A 17,507-nucleotide genomic window follows, 5' to 3' on the forward strand; every position below is an offset into this window, starting at 1 on the left:
GAGGGAACGCATACGCCAGGTTGAAATTCCATGGAGCTAGAAAGGCGTCCAGTATGTCTGGGTGATCTGACGGAGATAGGGAGGCAAATGTTTTTATCTGCCTGTTCTCCTTTGTGGCGAAAAGGTCCACCTCGGGTTGTCCCCATGAGGCTACTATGTCCCTGAAGACCTTCCGATTGAGGCACCACTCTCCTTGTCGTAGAGTGTGTCGGCTTAGGAAGTCTGCCTTTTGATTGCTCTCGCCTCTGATATGAAGGGCCGAGAGGGACAAAAAATAGTTTTCTGCTAAGTTTAAAATTCTTGCCGCTGAAGACATCAGAGTCTCTGATCGAGTTCCTCCTTGTCTGTTTATATATGCCACTGTGGTGGTGTTGTCCGATAGGATCCTTACATGCTTCTGTTGGAGTTGCGGAAGGAAGTTGAATAGAGCATAGAACACTGCAGTCAGTTCTTTTAAATTAGATGAGTAATCGCATTCCTCTTTACTCCACCTTCCCTGATGAAACCCATTCTCCATGTGGGCTCCCCAGCCCTGGGGACTGGCATCGGTGGTTACGATACAGGATGGAACTATAACCCATGGAACTCCTGAACATAAATGGTTATCGTCTAACCACCACTCTAGGGAAGTCAAGACTTCTTGTGACAGGGTTATTTTGCTCTGTAAATGACCACTATGTCGCTTATCCTCTTGGAGGATCTGGTGTTGTAGTGTACGGACATGGTACTGGGCCCACCGGACTGCCGGGGTGCAAGAATTTAGTGATCCTAATAGTGACATTGCTCCTCTCAAGGATACACGTGGTTTATCTATAGCTGCTTGTATTTTTTGTTTTGTGAGGGTGATTTTTACCTGAGGTAGTAGACATCTCTGGGTCAAGGAATCTAGTTGAAATCCTAGAAATGTCTGGAGAGATTGCGGATCGAGTCTGGACTTTTGGATATTGATGATCCAGCCAAGGCTCTGAAAAGAGGAGATTGCGTCAGTCACGCGTTCAGTACATTGTTTGACTGAATTCCCAATTATTAGGAAGTCGTCTAGATATGGCACAATTAGTGTGTCCTTTTGGCGAAGGTAGGCCATCACTTCTGCCATCACCTTGGTAAATATTCTTGGTGCCGTGGAAAGCCCGAAGGGCATGGCTGCGTATTGGAAATGACGAATCCTTCCCTCGACTTCCACTGCGACTCTTAGGTATTTCTGGAATCTGTTGTGTATAGGGAGATGATAATAAGCATCTTTTAAATCAATCCCTGCCATTACGCAATTTGGGAAAAGAAGCTTTATAGTGGATCTAATTGATTCCATTTTGAAATTATAATTTTTTATAAATGAATTTAGCTTCTTTAAATTAATAATGGTTCTAAACGTACCGTCTGGTTTAGACACCAAAAACAGGGGAGAGTAAAAGCCCCTACCCTGTTGTTCCTCAGGGACGTCAACTAAAACCTTTTTAGCTAGTAGGACTCGAATCTCGTCTTCGAGAGCCTTTTGCTGAAGTGAGGAATTAAGGCGAGTTATAACAAAGAACTCATAGGGGATCCGAAGGAATTCAATCTTTATTCCTTCCTTGATTATATTCAAAATCCATGGGTTTAACGTAATTTGTTCCCACTTGGTAAAAAAAAAATTTAATCTACCCCCAACTGGTGGGTCTAAACTCTTAATTTTTATCTCTCCTATATGTTGGCCCTCTGAAGATGGTACCCTTCTGCTTTTCGTCTTTCGTGGCCCATCTATTCGTTCTGTCCGATTGTCTTCTTCTCCCGAATGGCCGTCTCTTAAAGGTTTTCCTATAAAACGGAATGGGAGAATCACTGAAGGCCTTTTTCCTTTCTTTTGCCTTGGCGAGAATTTCGTCTAAGGCTTTTCCAAAGAGGAACTCACCCTCGCATGGGGTTGCACTAATTTTGGATTTTGATTGTGCATCCCCTTTCCAGCTCTTTATCCACAGCGCGCGTCTGGCGTTATTCACCAGGGCTGCCGACCTCGCTGCCAGTCTTAGGGTGTCCGCTGAAGCGTCTGCCATAAAGGCAGCTGCACCTCTTATCAACGGGATGGCTGCACGCAGTTTCTCCCTTGACATTCTTTGCTCAATCTGCTGGTCTAATTGATCTAGCCATACCAGCATTGATCTAGCAGTACATGTGCTGGCTATTGCGGGTTTGAATACCCCGGTGGTGGATTCCCAGGACCTTTTGAGCGAAGATTCAGCCTTTCGGTCTAATGGGTCTGCTAACAATCCTGCGTCCTCGACCGGGATCGAGGTCTGTTTGGAAGTGGAGGATATGACGGCATCCACCTTTGGTACTTTAGTCCATTTTAATAGATCTTCATCAGTGAACGGGTATTTCCGTTTTGAAGCTGATGGGAGAAAACCCCTCTGGTCGTGTTTCTCCCACTCTCTTTTGATGAGGTCCTTAATTGCCGGTATCACCGGAAATGATCTCCTCTTTTTCTCTGCCAATCCCGCAAACATAATGTCCTGCGCGGTTTGGGCTCCCCTTTCCTCTTCACACCCCATAGTATTTCTAACCGCTTTTACAAGGTTATCTACGCTGTCCAGTGGATGCGGAGCCTGAGTTTAACTCCTGTTCTTCCTCTGACTCTGAACTAACAATGACCTGTTTCTTATGACTGGACTCTGCGGGAGTGCTGGCGCGGTTGATGGCTTGTATTTCCTCCCTAATTATGGCTCGGATATCTTTGGAAGATATCGTTGACCCCTGCCTGGTCTCTTTCATGCATTGTTTGCAGAGTTTTTTGGGGTAGGAGTCAGGGAGAGGATCTGAACATAATGCGCATTCTTTATGTTTAGTTTTTTCTTTTTTCTTTGACTGAAGTGAGAGGTCAAAGGTAAAGAGGGGGGGGGGGGGAGGGAGGAGGTTAGCTTAATAGGTAGAGTATATACTTTGCACACTCACCCAGTGAAGCTTAATACCGGGTCGGATGGCTGAGACGGTCTGGATTGGGTTTCTGCTGCCTCACTCCTGCGGGCAGTCTCTGTCCTGGCGCTGCGGTCCCTGGTGGAGTTGCCCCCAGCTGAATCCCCTGCTGGGGTTTGCGACTCTGCGGGGGACGACATGGTTCCAACGATGTAGCGCTGCAGCGCTGTTTTATCTTTGTTCTTGTCGTGCCCCCGGAAGTCGCCCTGTCACAGGGCGCATGCGCCGCGTCATCGCCATCCTACCCCAGAAGTTCAACCATTACTTCCGGGGTATAGGAGCGTCGGGCGCCGGCCGGCTCCCGCGCCACCGCTACTCACACGCGCGGCTCGCGCGCTCATGGCCTCACCTCCACGCTATATCCCCACCGATTGGGGGGGGGGAAATCCCCCGGATGCCGGACCGGCCTGGCCCGCTCCCTGGTAAGACCGGGCGGCCCTCCCCGGACCCGGTCATTACCACTATGCCACCAGACGAGGGGGGAGCCGTCAAACGGAATCTCCCCCGACGCTGCTTCCGGACCGCAGCCCCTGCCGTTCCCGAGGAGACCGCACAGGCGGATGCATGGCCCAGGTAAGATCCTGCAGGATCCTGCTCCATTTGGAACAGGAAACCAAAACTGAGGAGGAAAGGCGGACCGCCCCTTTTATCTTTCCTGTAGGGTTTCCTGTTCCAAATGGGCGGATCCGATACCTCCAGTGGGTGCTGTCGTGGCGAAGAGTAAAAAAGGGACAAATATGGCCGTTTCTTTACATCAATAACCAATAATATATTACAGTAATGGCTGAAGTGATTGCAATTATAAGTTTTGTTATACACATTTATTTCCTTTCGCAAATTAAACATAATTCCACACAAAATTCCCCAAATGGGCCATACAAAATTGTTGGCACCTTTCCAAAATTGTGGGTAACAACTCTGTTTCAAGCATGTGATGCATGTTTAAACTCATCAGTGGCAAGTGACAGGTGTGGGCAATATGAAAATCACATCTGCAACCAGATAAAAAGGAGAGAAGTTGACTCAATCTTTGCAATGTGTGTCTTTGCGTGCCACACTAAACATGGAGAACATAAAGATGAGAAGAGAACTGTGAGGACTTGAGATCCAAAACTGTTGAAAAACATCAACAATCCCAAGTTTACAAGTTCTTCTCCAGAGATCTTGATGTTCCTTTGTCCATGGTGCGCAACAAAGTTTACAACCCATGCCATGGTAGCTAATCTCCCTTGAAATGGATTGCAGAGAAAAATTGATGAAAGTTTGCAACGCAGTATAGTCCAGATGGTGCATAAGCAGCTCCAATCAAGTTCCAAAAAAATTCAAGCTGCCCTGCAGGCTCAAGGTGCATCATTGTCAGCACGAACTATCTGTCGATATTTGAATGAAAAGAAACGCTATAGCAGGAGACCCATGAAGGCCCCACTGCTGACACAGCAACAAAAAAAGCTAGACTGCAGTTGCCAAAATGTACGCGAGTAAGCCAAAATCCTTATGGGGAAGCATCTTGTAGAAAGACGAGACCAAGATAGAGCATTATCATTCTACCATTTACTGAAAATGGAAAGATGCTTTGGGGTGGTTTTGCTGCCTCTGGTACTGGGTGCCTTGACTTTGTGCAAGGCATCATGAAAACTAAAGATTACAAAAAGATTTTGCTTCGCAATGTAGTGCCCAGTGTCAGAAACCTGGGTCTGTGGTCTAGGTCATGGGTCTTCCAACAGGACAATGACCCCAAACATACATCAAGAAGCACTCAGAAATGGATGAAAACAAAGAGCTGGAGGGTTCTGAAGTGGCCAGCAATAAGTGTGAATCTAAATCCCATTGAGCACCTGTGGAAAGATCTTACAATTGCAGTTGGGAGGAGGAATCCTACAAATGTGAGAGACCTGGAGCAGTTTGCAAAAGAAGAGTGGTCAAAAATTCCAATTGAGAGGTGTAAGAAGCTTGTTAATGGTTATAGGAAGCGACTGATTGCAGTTATTTATTCCAAAAAGTGTGCACCCAAATATTAAATTGAGGGTGCCAACAATTTTGTCCAGCCCATTTTTTTTTTTTAAATTATGCTCACTTTGCCATTTTTCTTCAGCTTTTTTTTGTGTTGCCCAATACACAAAGGAAATATACATGTGCATAACAAAACTTGTACAATAATTTTCTTTGAGAAATACTTTATTTTCTAGAACAGCTACAAGGGTGTGAACACTTTCAGCCATAACTGTATGTGCTATATTTTTCCCTTTTCCCTGCATTTTGAGATTATATGGGATCTCTGCATTTAATCACAGCTGTAACAGCTACTCAAAAAACCTCCCCTGCCTTCTATTCTTATGAAACAAATTACTATTATTACTTATACACCAGTGGGAAAAAAACATTTGCTGGTGGTCTTTTCTACTAATATTATTTGCCTATCTTAATAATCATTAATAAAACTTGTGATTTAGGTATATTTCTGGGAGCTGCCTAGTGGTCTACAAGAGTTGCACATCCCTTATAATGCATGAATTAAAAAATATTAACATAATATTTTACATTTTAATCAAAAATATTAACATAAAATCCCTAAGCTGTAAAAATACATTTCAATAATCTGTAAGTTGTGTGTGAAAGGGAAAGTGGCTGCTAGAGGAAGATTTCTGTACAACTGACATTAATAATATGTTACAGCATAGTAATTGGGACTTCGGCTCCATTACCAGACTGGACAAACTGGGCAATACAATGAACAGAAGGGCAACAACATAGAGATGTTCAGAAATACCAGCGACAAAAATGCTGCTAGGACTTCGTTATCATATATGCTTAGGACATATATGGGGGAAGCGGATGTGACCACGATGATCTGAATATTCTCACTGCTCGATGAATAGGCGGAAAGGACAGAGGTACTATATTCTGGAAAGCACAGGGGGATGTGGCGGGGATGGCATGCTATACTACTAACTCACCTGGCAGAGATGCATAACCATTTTCTAGAAGCAGATGCATGCACAAAAATAAAACTGTCAACTGAATTAATGATCCACATACAGATTGGAAATTTTCATCTAGGCAGAACTAATCCTAAATCACTGAAATGGAAGTGGTTTACCTCTCTCTTTGCAAGCAGCACATTTGGGACAATATGAGGCAGGCAGCGGCCCAGCATCAGCATGACTCCATTCTCACTGTCTGCAATCCTAGACACCTGCAAATGTGACAAGATAGTTACAGTCAGCTTTGCTCCAAAATAATTAAAATCTACACAGAAAGTCCGAGAAATCCAACCAATATTTCTATAAATATCACGAGGGGAGATTTATATAAAAAAAAAAAAAAAAAAAGTTTTCCCCCCCATGTAAAATGTAATGCACTAAAATAATGAACTCGAATGACACAAATTAAAAAGAACAAAAAAAAAAAAACCCCCCAGGCCGATCTGTAGTGGGTAAGCCCTGAAGAACATAGGAAAAATAGGTAAAAAACATACAAAGGTTTCTCACCTCTGAGCCTAAACGACTGTCAGACGACATGCGACAGAAAGACAGAAGAGCTTGATGAAAGGCCGGAGACAGTTTTCTGTTGGAAAGGATAGACAGCGTTACTTACAGCTTATCGGGTGCACAAATGCAGGGTGCACCCCACCAGCTGCTCCTAAAGTGCCAAGGAGACCCTCTTGAAGCATTGTATTAGTACTGTGCATGCAGAATGGTGAATATGAATAAATGTCAGGGCCCATCAACCAAGCTTGACCAATCAGCAGGTGCTTTAAAACTACAATTGTGATAAATGCTATAACAACGACCATTAATTAAAGGGAACTGGTCGCCAGCAGTCCCGCTGGTCTCAGTCCACTGCCACCTCTCTTCTTGCGATGCCATCCTCGGTCTCTGCTTCGTGTGGATAAAGCATCTTACATCATCCCGTGTTCCCCTTCTCACTCCTGCACAGGCGCACTCCTCTCTGCCCTGCTGAGGACTGAGCATTCTACTATTCTGCGTATGCGCAGGGAAAGGCCAAATAACACATATGCGCACGCACATTATAGTACTTTGCTCTGCCCTCGACAGGACAGAGAGAAGTATGCATGCGCAGCAGCATGAAGAGGAACACTGTGTGTATGACTTAGGACGCATCATCTACATGAAGCAACGAAGGCGGACGGCATCACAAGAAGAGAGGAGGCGCAAGATGAAGACCAGCGACACCCGGCTGACCGGACCACGCCATAGGCAAGTATAATAAAAGGTGGGGGTTTTTGCCTTACAAGGTGAATTGGAGTCGTATACAGTGGCATGCAAAATTTTGGGCATCCCTGGTCAAAATTACCGTTATTCTGAACAGTTAAGCAAGTTGATGATTAAATAATCTCTGAAGGGGGTTATTTTAAAGATGACACATTTCCCTTGTATTTTAAGCAAAAAAAACTATATTATATACAACATATATATATTATATTATATATCACGCTTCATTCTCACCCCCCCCCCCCCCCCCCAATGTGGGCGGTCTTTGTTGTCCTTTCTCATTCTCGGGTCCTCTACCAGAGGCCTGGGAGTTTGAGGGTTCTGCGCAGGATCTTAGTTGTTCCCAGTATTGTGCTTTTCTGGACAGAGAGCTCAGATGCTGCTCCTGGGATCTGTTCTTCCAACTTATGGGTCACTGCTCCAAGTGCTCCTATCACCACTGGAATCACTGTTGCCTTCACCTTCCACATCTTCTCCAGTTCGCCTTTGAGGCCCTGGTATTTCTCCAGCTTCTCATATTCCTTCTTTCTGATGTTGCTGTCACTTGGCACTGCCACATCTATTATCTTTGCTTTCGTCTGATCCTTGTTTACTATGACAATGTCTGGTTGGTTAGCCAACACCTGATTATCTGTCTGGATCGTGAAGTCCACAGGATTTTAGCCCTTTCATTCTCCACTGCTTTTTCTGGGGTCTTCCACCTGGACTATGCTGCACTATGTTCCTGTATACAATTCCAGTTACTTGGTTGTGGTGTTCAGTATACGCTATTCCTGCTTGCATTTTGCATCCTGCCACTATGTGTTGGACTGTTTCTGACATTTCTTTGCATAGTCTGCACCTTGGGTCTGGTCTTGTGTGGTAGATTCCTGATTTTATGGATCTGGTACATAGTATAGTGCTTGTTCTTGTGCCGCTGTGCTGTCTCGGAGTCCAGCTTTCTTCAGGTAGGATTTCTCCATGTCAGCCACCTCCATTATCTGTCGATGGTGCATCCCATGCAGCGGCTTGTCTTGCTATGGTGCTTCATGTTCCTGTTCTGCCTTCCAAATCTGTTGCTGTCTTAGGCCTGTTTCACACTTCAGTTGTTTTTGTGTCAGTTAAAATCCGCCAAAATGGCGGAAAGCGGATCCGTTGCTAACTGATGCGAACGGATGGCACGAGAGAGAGCGAGAGAGAGAGAGAGAGAGCGAGAGCGCGAGAGAGAGAGAGCGCGAGAGAGAGCGTTTTTTCTGTTCGCCAGAAATGATTTCAGGGTTAAATTTCCGGCTGACTTCATTCCTCCGGGCATGCGCACTATAAAATGCGGATCCTGCAGCAAAAAAAACGTTGCATGGTCCGTCCAGGCATGTCGGCGGATGACAAAAAATTGACGGATCCGCAAAAAAATGGATCCAACGGATGGCCATCCATCAAGATCCGCCAGTAATGCAAATCAATGGGGAAAAAAACGGATCCGCCAAAAAAATGGCGGATCCGTTTTTTTTTTTGCAAAACGGCGGATTTTGACTGATAGTCAAAAACGGAAGTGTGAAACAGGCCTTAGGCTTTCTTGTGAAGGGTTAATACTAAAATCAGAGCTGAAGTTTCGTTTTGTCCATTCTCTGAAGGTTTCGTTTCTTCATTTTTGTTGCTGTAAGATAAATTTTTGTAATTGGCAAGGGCTGTCATGAAACCAGACTGTTCTCATCAGGTGCAAAGATAAGGGAACCGGGGGTGTACTACTCTGAAGAATATGCCATTTGGATACGGACATATATGCAGTTTCCGGTTTTCTTGCAATATTATTGGCTTATAAAGTGAAATGATGCTATTGGTACTTGAAAACCTTGCATTAAGCAAAAGATTATAAAAGATGTGACTAAAATAAAGGGGCTTAGCGATCTGCCTCGATCCTCCCGTACAGAGACCCCCGTCTCCGTGTGGTCATTTGAGTTGCTAGCAACACTAGAATACTTTGGATATCACTGGCTCAACCGTGAAGGGTTAATTTAGCCCTCCCTAAATAGCTACCCCGACATTCTCTCAGCATCTCATCTTCTGGTGCCATTCTTCTGATGTATTCCTGGATACTCCTTGTTTCATCCGTGATGGTGTCTTGGATGCTTATCAAGCCTCGCCCACCCTCCTTTCTGTTGGTATACAATCTTTGGGTGCTAGACTTAGGGTGGAGACCTCCATGCATTGTGAGGAGCTTTCGTGTCTTCACATCTGCAGCTTCCATCTCTTCTTTTGGCCAGCACAATATGCCAGCAGGGTATCTGATGCATTGATGGCGTGGATTTTATTCATCACATTTAACTGGCTCTTGAGAACCTGTCTTACCCTTTGATGGTCTTTGGATGTTGCCTCTTTCCTTGCCTCCTCATCATTGTTACCGTATGCCGAGGTACTTTTAGCATGTCTGGACATCTGCTATGTGCCCTGCTGGTAATTCCACTCCATCAGTCTTGACTATCTTGCCTCTCTTTATTACCAACCGGCCACACTTCTCCAGTCCAAAGGACATCCCGATGTCTTCGCTGTAGATCCTTGTCAGGTGATCAGTGAGTTGATGTCTCGTTCGTTTTTCGCATACAACAGGAGGTGGCTGATGGTGCTTCCACTCTTGGAACTTGTATCCATAGCCAGACTCTCTGACTGAGGGGGTTCAAGCCTATGCAGAACAGCAGTGGAGACCCTTGGATATTTGTGTGTTCAGATAACTTTAACCACGGTTTCAGACCTTACTTACTTAGCCAGTTAGGGTTATGGCTTGTTCACCATCATGCGTTTTATATAATTTCTTTTTGCCTAAAATACAAAGGAAATGTCTCATCTTTAACTATAGCCAGTTTAGAGATCATTTTATCTTAAGCTTAACTGTTCACAATAACCGTAATTTTGACCAGTGCTGCCTTAACTTTTACATGCCACTGTATACAGCGTTATAGAGTACTATCACACGAGGCTCAAAAGGTGGTAGCCACAGGTTATATGGGAAAAACCTGGTGTCAGGTTCCCTTTAATATCAAATATATATTATGTTGTGCATTATGACAAAGTTTGTGATCACTCAAGAAGCAGCTATAAAAGAAAGTGGACCCAAAACGTCCCTATATACCTAAAATAAACTACACAGGTGCTCACACTCCCAGATGCTGCTCAGATACTGGATGTTTTGGCAGCAGCAGTGATGCCACATTGACCGTGTGCAACTCCTTCTGCCAATCACTGAGCTTAGTGGCTTGTGCCGGCTACATTAGCTGAGCTCAATGATTGGCTAAGGTGATGTACAGTGTTGCAATAATGATAAAACACAGATCGGAGCAGCGGTAGCAGTACTAAATGTGGGGAGGGCAAGTACTTGCTCTTATTTCAGTATAGTGTGTTTGACGGCCATATTCCTGAAAGTGGAAGACTCATTTAAACGTTGTTTTTTTTTTTTTCAAACTTTAAATTCAATATGGAATTTACCGATTGGGCTGATCAAACTGAACGCCATCTTTGAGAGGAGGAGTATACAGCAGGGTCTTCTTGCTAATTTTTGACAGGTCAGGGCTGGGTGGAATTTTTAGTGACAGCGGAAAATCTGTTTTGGTGTCTACATCAGCCGGATTTTCTTCAGCTTTTTTGCAATTAGTGTCAGTATCTGTTGTTCTGATATCTATGTAGTGGTCGCTTTCTTCTGAAGTCTGGCTCTGGAGTCTGGCAGGAGGAGCTGCCTGGGATGAAGGAACAACTTCTGGTACATGGCTCAATCTGAGAGATTCTATTTCTCTAAAATCAAAATGAAATGTTTTAGCACAAAAAAACAAAACTTCCTTTCTACAACCCAAATGCCAAAAAAGTTGCTCCAATGTGTAAAATATAAAGAATACAAGGATTTGGAGATCTCTTCCAAGCACATTTTGCTCACAATAAAACATAGAAAACCAATTAGAAATTGAAAGTTAGACAGTTTTCCATTTCATTGGAAAAAAATTACTCATCTAGAAACGGATGGCAGCAATACATCTAAGAAAAAAAGTTTGGACAGGAAAAGACTGTAAAAATAAGAGGTGCAACTGAAAAAACTATAGGGTCAATTATCAACTAATTCATATGACTATGTATAAGGGTATGTGCACACTTTGCGGTTTCTGCTGCGTTTCCGCAGCGTTTTTGGCTCTGCAGAAACGCAGCAGATTCTGCTGCGTTGTACAGTACCTTTATTTCCTATGGAAATAAAAAAAAGCTGTGCACATGCTGCGTTTTTTTCCGCGCGGTTTTGCTGCGGTTTTCAAAACGCAGCATGTCAATTGTTTGGTGCAGAAACGCTGCAGTTTTACACCTCATCCATTATGAGGTGTAAAACCGCAGGGCAAAACCGCAGAAAAAAACGCAGATAAACCGTAGTACTTTGTCCTGCGGATTTCCTGCAGTTTGCTCTACAAAAAACTATGTGTGCACATACCCTAAAGAGCATGTTAGAGAGGCAGAGTCTCTCAGAAGCAAAGATGGTCATAGGTTCACCAACTATGAACAACCATCTAAAAACTGGGAAACAATTTCAGAAAAAAGTTCCTCAATGAAAAATTGCAAATACTTTGAACATTTCACCATCCACAATATATAATATCAAAAGATTCAGAGATTCTGGAGATATCACTTTTGAAACAGGAACAAGACAGATGATCAACATTGGATGCTTGTGATCTATGGATAATCAGGAGACACTTCATTAAATACAGGCATAATTCAGTAATGCAAAGCACTGCATGGGCTCAGGAATACTTCCAGAAATCATTGTCTGAACACAGTTAAGAATGCAGTCCACATATGCAAATTAAACTATCATACGAAGAAGGCATATATCAACACAATCCAGAAACACTTATGTCATCTCTGGGTCAAAGTTGATTTACAATGGACCAAGTAAATCAGATGAATCAACATTTCTTTATGGAAACCAAGGACGCCGTGTCCTGTGAACTCCAGAGAAGGACCATCCACTATGCTGTCAGTGCACAAGCCTGCATATCTGATGGCATGGAGCTGCATTAATGCCTAAAGTATGGGCACTATCATTGCTGAGAATCATATAAGAGGTTTTAGAACAACATGCGCACATCCAGACAATGTCTATTTCAGGGAAGGCTTTGCATATTTCAACAGACAATGCAAAACCATATACTGTATCCGCAACAGGAAATCAGGGGATGAACTGGCCACCTGCAGCTGAGACTTTTCACCAACAGAAAACATTTGGTGCAATCTAAAATGAAAAATCTGGCAAAGACGACCCAGGACAGTTGGCCAGCAAAGAATCCAACATTACATAAGAATGTGAAAACAATTCTCTTCCAAAACTCCAATTGGTCTCCTCACTTCCCAGACATGTACAGACTGTTGTAAGAGGAGGGAATGCTACACAATGGTAAACATGGACTGGTTACAACTTTTTTGAGATGTTTGCGGCCAATTTCTAAATGAGTGATTTCAAGGATATGGAGTCGGTGGCCATTTTGGTGGAGTCGCTATGAAATGGACAGACTCGGAAAATACAGAATAAATTGGGTACAGTAGTACAATTTCATAAGAATTTGGGAAAGTTATGAAGTGTCCTGTAAAAGTCTGTCCTATTCTTGATCTAAGGATCTTGGCTTTTAGTTGCGATGAATCTGTCCTGCACTATATGTACATGCTCTGTAGTGACCAGTGCTGTGGAGATGAATCTGCGTCGTGCTCTATATGCACATGCTCAGTAGTGACCAGTGCTGTGGAGATGATTCTGTCCTGCACTATATGTACATGCTCAGTAGTGACCAGTGCTGTGGAGCGGATTCTGTGCTGCACTTTACGTACATGCTTAGTAGTGACCAGTGCTGTGGAGATGAATCTGTGCTGCACTATATGTACATGCTCAATAGTGACCAGTGCTGTGGAGATGAATCTGTGCTGCACTATATGTACATGCTCAGTAGTGACCAGTGCTGTGGAGATGATTCTGTGCTGCACTATATGTACATGCTCAGTAGTGACCAGTGCTGTGGAGATGGATCTGTGCTGCACTATATGTACATGCTCAGTAGTGACCAGTGCTGTGGAGATGAATCTGTCCTGCACTATATGTACATGCTCAGTAGTGACCAGTGCTGTGGAGATGAATCTGTCCTGCACTATATGTACACGCTCAGTAGTGACCAGTGCTGTCGAGTAGAATCTGTGCTGCACTATATGTACACGCTCAGTAGTGACGAGTGCTGTGGAGATGAATCTGTGCTGCACTTTATGTACACGCTCAGTAGTGACCAGTGCTGTGGAGATGAATCTGTCCTGCACTATATGTACATGCTCAGTAGTGACCAGTGCTGTGGAGATGAATCTGTCCTGCACTATATGTACATGCTCAGTAGTGACCAGTGCTGTGGAGATGAATCTGTGCTGCACTATATGTACATGCTCAGTAGTGACCAGTGCTGTGGAGATGAATCTGTGCTGCACTATATGTACATGCTCAGTAGTGACCAGTGCTGTTGAGATGATTCTGTGCTGCATTATATGTACATGCTCAGTAGTGACCAGTGCTGTGGAGATGAATCTGTGCTGCACTATATGTACATGCTCAGTAGTGACCAGTGCTGTTGAGATGATTCTGTGCTGCATTATATGTACATGCTCAGTAGTGACCAGTGCTCTGGAGATGAATCTGTCCTGCACTATATGTACATGCTCAGTAGTGACCAGTGCTGTGGAGATGAATCTGTACTGCACTATATATACATGCTCAGTAGTGACCAGTGCTGTGGAGATGAATCTGTGCTGCACTATATGTACATGCTCAGTAGTGACCAGTGCTGTGGAGATGATTCTGTGCTGCACTATATGTACACGCTCAGTAGTGACCAGTGCTGTGGAGATGAATCTGTGCTGCACTTTATGTACATGCTCAGTAGTGACCAGTGCTGTGGAGATGATTCTGTCCTGCACTTTATGTACATGCTCAGTAGTGACCAGTGTTGTGGAGATGAATCTGTCCTGCACTATATGTACATGCTCAGTAGTGACCAGTGCTGTGGAGAGGAATCTGTCCTGCACTATATGTACATGCTCAGTAGTGACCAGTGCTGTGGAGAGGAATCTGTCCTGCACTTTATGTACATGCTCAGAAGTGACAAGTGCTATGGAGTCGGAATCAGGGAAATTGAGGAGTTGGAGGTTTGGCTTACCAACTCCACAGACCTGTTTGTTATTAATAAAATGGTAAAATGTCTAACTTTCACCTCCTGAGATGTATTCTATATTCTGCTGGCAATAAAATATGCGTATTATTTTATAAATGGCTAACACAGTGGAGAAGAAAGATTAACGCTGCCCTGGCCCAGCATCTAATCCAGGACACAGGTCATGACAGCACAGGGTCTGACAAATATTAGAGGCGCCCAGGATGCCGTGCACAGAAGTGAACACTGCCCTGGAGGACCAGACGCCAAACCTGGGTGACATGAATCCCCCTCCAACTCTAATATTAGCCCACATCCAGCTTTATTTTTAACTGAAGTGGTTTCTTTTTACTTATTGATGTACCATTCTGACAAATGAACACATCAGTACAAAGTAAAATATTAAAATATAAGCAGTGTCCAGTCACCAAGCAAACTTCATTACTTCTTAAAAGAGGATGTCGGACCAATAAGAATTTTTGGGGTTTGTAGTATTGGAAATATGCAAAGGTAGCTATAGTTACCTCTCTGATCGCACCTTTTCCTTCCCAGCCTACTTCCTACTTAGGAATAACGTCATCACTCTGAAGAAATGTACAGTGACTGAGATGCGTCAGAGGATCAGTAAGGGGACAAATGAGTTCACTCACTACGAGCCCTTGCTTTTTTAATTACACGCAGGATAACCCCTGTACACCTTTAGAAATCAATCCTTTTATTGCCTCAATGTATTTAAAATTAAATATGAAGCAAATTTGCATCAAGTTGAACTCAAAAATAATTGTGTGTATACAGTTGTATGTAGACATATGCATCTCCATGGTAACAGACAACAAGAGCAGTATATACTGATGTCGCAGTGATACTTTGTCCTCTGTTCCCAAATTTATGCCCACAAACACTCAGCAGGTTACTAAGAAGTATGTGACTGTTGGTGGAAAGGGAGATGAAGCTTGCACTCTACCGGGCTTTTGTTACCTGTTACTATGGAGACATTTTAATGAAAATTTTTGGCATACTTTTATTTGTGCTGTGGGATAATATACAGCCTTAACGGCAATATAAAGAATAAAAGCTGAAACACAACTCTTAAAGCTCCAAAATTGTTGAAGCATTGTGCATAATAGAGCGAGCTCTACAAAAGCTCAGTAGTGAAAACAGGTTATTCCAAGCTACAGCACTCCCTGCGCCTACAGACAGGGGGGAGAAATTACTTTATTGGACAATTACATCATTCCTTCTATGCCAACAAGTTACACACTCATTGGCCTAAATCTCTGCTCCTGTACCTCTCTGGGGAGGCGTTGTAGGATATGATGGTCGCCTCAAGGTAACTGGTAATATTTCAGTTTCTATAGGACAAAAATACAAAGTGCCCAGCCATCTCCATCAGTCCCATAAACACACAGCAATGCCGCTCTATTCAACCCGATCCAGAGAGGATTACTGAGGGTCCAGTGGTGGGATCTTACAAATTCAGCCAATAATCATGTCATCTGTCCTGTGGTCTTTTGTCAGAAATAAAGGCCTTCGTCCCTCAGTAGCAGCATTACTTACCCTTGAAGGATCCTTATTTGATCCAGCAAAACTTCTCTCTCGTCATTACAGTGCCGGACTCGATCTTCTAATTCCTGTACTAATGCTGAAGGCTAAAAAAGAAAAAGCATTAACAAGACATTATTATCTGGACATTTAACCCCTCATAACGTCAGTATATATAAGTTTTCACATATGGCGCTGAACAGTGCTGCTGATTGGTGGGGGGGACAGCTCCTGAGGCCCCACGGATCAGTCAAAATAATGCTCTAAAGTCTGCAGATCTTACATGAGCTGCGCGGACAGAGCGGTGTACACGCTCCAGAGTAAGTCTATGGGTCTGTGCATTCTCTCACAGAGCTGTGAACAGTGTTTAAAAAAAAGTATTTAGTCAGCCACCAATTGTGCAAGTTCTCCCACTTAAAAAGAGGAGAGAGGCCTGTAATTGACATCATAGGTAGACCACAACTATGAAAGTCAAAATGAGAAAACAAATCCAGAAAAATCACCTTGTCTGATTTGGCAAGATTCATTTTTCAAATTATGGTGGAAAATAAGTATTTGGTCATTAACAAAAGTTCATTTCAATATTTTGTTATATATCCTTTGTTGGTTATGACAGAGGTCAAACGTTTCCTGTAAGTCTTCACAAGGTTGGCACACACTGTTGGTGGTATGTTGGCCCATTCCTCCATGCAGATCTCCTCTAGAGCAATGATGTTTTGGGCCTGCCGCTGGGCAATTCGGACTTTCAATTCCCTCCAAAGGTTTTCTATAGGGTTGAGATCTGGAGACTGGCTACGCCACTCCAGGACCTTCATATGCTTCTTACGAAGCCACTCCTTCATTGCCTTGATGGTGTGCTTGGGATCATTATGCTGAAAGACCCATCCACATTTCATCTTCAAAGCCCTTGCCGATTGTGAGATATGGGAAAATGATATTTGGTATCGGATAATAACGGAATGCATTATTTCTGAGCCTAGCCGAGCACATAATCGGAACCGGCATTCCTTCCCCCACATGCCTGTCCCCTGCAGCCACCTGTAGATCTCTGCGTTATTGAGTTATAAAGCACAGCTAACAGGAATTACATAAGGTAGGCATATTTGGTCTCCCTGCAGACAAAATCGAACAGAATCCAGATATGGGAGGAGGGAGGCTGGCCAGCACAGGGGCTGGCGCAGCGTGTGGGAGGGAGCAGCCTAGGGGATAATAGGCAGCTCCTAATTTTGGACTTAAGCTTTTCTACTGACAGGAGGCCCGTTAGCTGACGCAGCCAGAGAATCACGTAAAAAAAATGGACCTGTGAACCATCAGCGCTTCCCTATGGTCACATGCTATATAACACGGTATTTGCAATCTTTCTGTATCCCACCCGTGTACTTCACTCCTGACTATATACCTGTATATCTGCTTTTGTATAACACAGCTCTGGCAAACATTAAGAGTCCACTGCACAGTTTTATAAAAATCAGCTTCTCTACATGTCTGACAGCCATTCCATTCCAGTGTCAGTTGAATTGCAACCAGAGTACACCTCATTCTACTTTTTGTGCTTCTGATTAGGTGATCACCTGCACCAAATCTTATTTAACGAACGAATGTA

The 17,507-nt window shown here is 43.6% G+C and overlaps 1 protein-coding gene across 5 annotated transcripts in view; it reads right to left on the minus strand.

The window, feature by feature from the left end:
- RELCH (RAB11 binding and LisH domain, coiled-coil and HEAT repeat containing) overlaps positions 1-17,507 on the minus strand; it is a 159,439-nt gene that overhangs the window by 89,688 nt on the left and 52,244 nt on the right. For all 5 annotated transcript variants that reach the window (XR_012220911.1, XM_073550188.1, XM_073550187.1 and 2 more), the window contains 4 exons: positions 15,920-16,011; positions 10,635-10,937; positions 6,435-6,510; positions 6,044-6,139 (listed from right to left, as the gene is read on the minus strand). Coding sequence is in view for 4 of the 5 variants with exons in the window: in XM_073550188.1 (XP_073406289.1) it covers positions 6,044-6,139; positions 6,435-6,510; positions 10,635-10,937; positions 15,920-16,011 (567 nt within the window). In the remaining variant the exon portion in view is untranslated. The remainder of the gene's footprint in view (positions 1-6,043; positions 6,140-6,434; positions 6,511-10,634; positions 10,938-15,919; positions 16,012-17,507) is intronic.

Source organism: Dendrobates tinctorius, unplaced genomic scaffold, assembly GCF_039654945.1.
Source record: "Dendrobates tinctorius isolate UK_male_01 unplaced genomic scaffold, ASM3965494v1 ptg000163l, whole genome shotgun sequence".
NCBI classification, from domain to species: domain Eukaryota; kingdom Metazoa; phylum Chordata; class Amphibia; order Anura; family Dendrobatidae; genus Dendrobates; species Dendrobates tinctorius.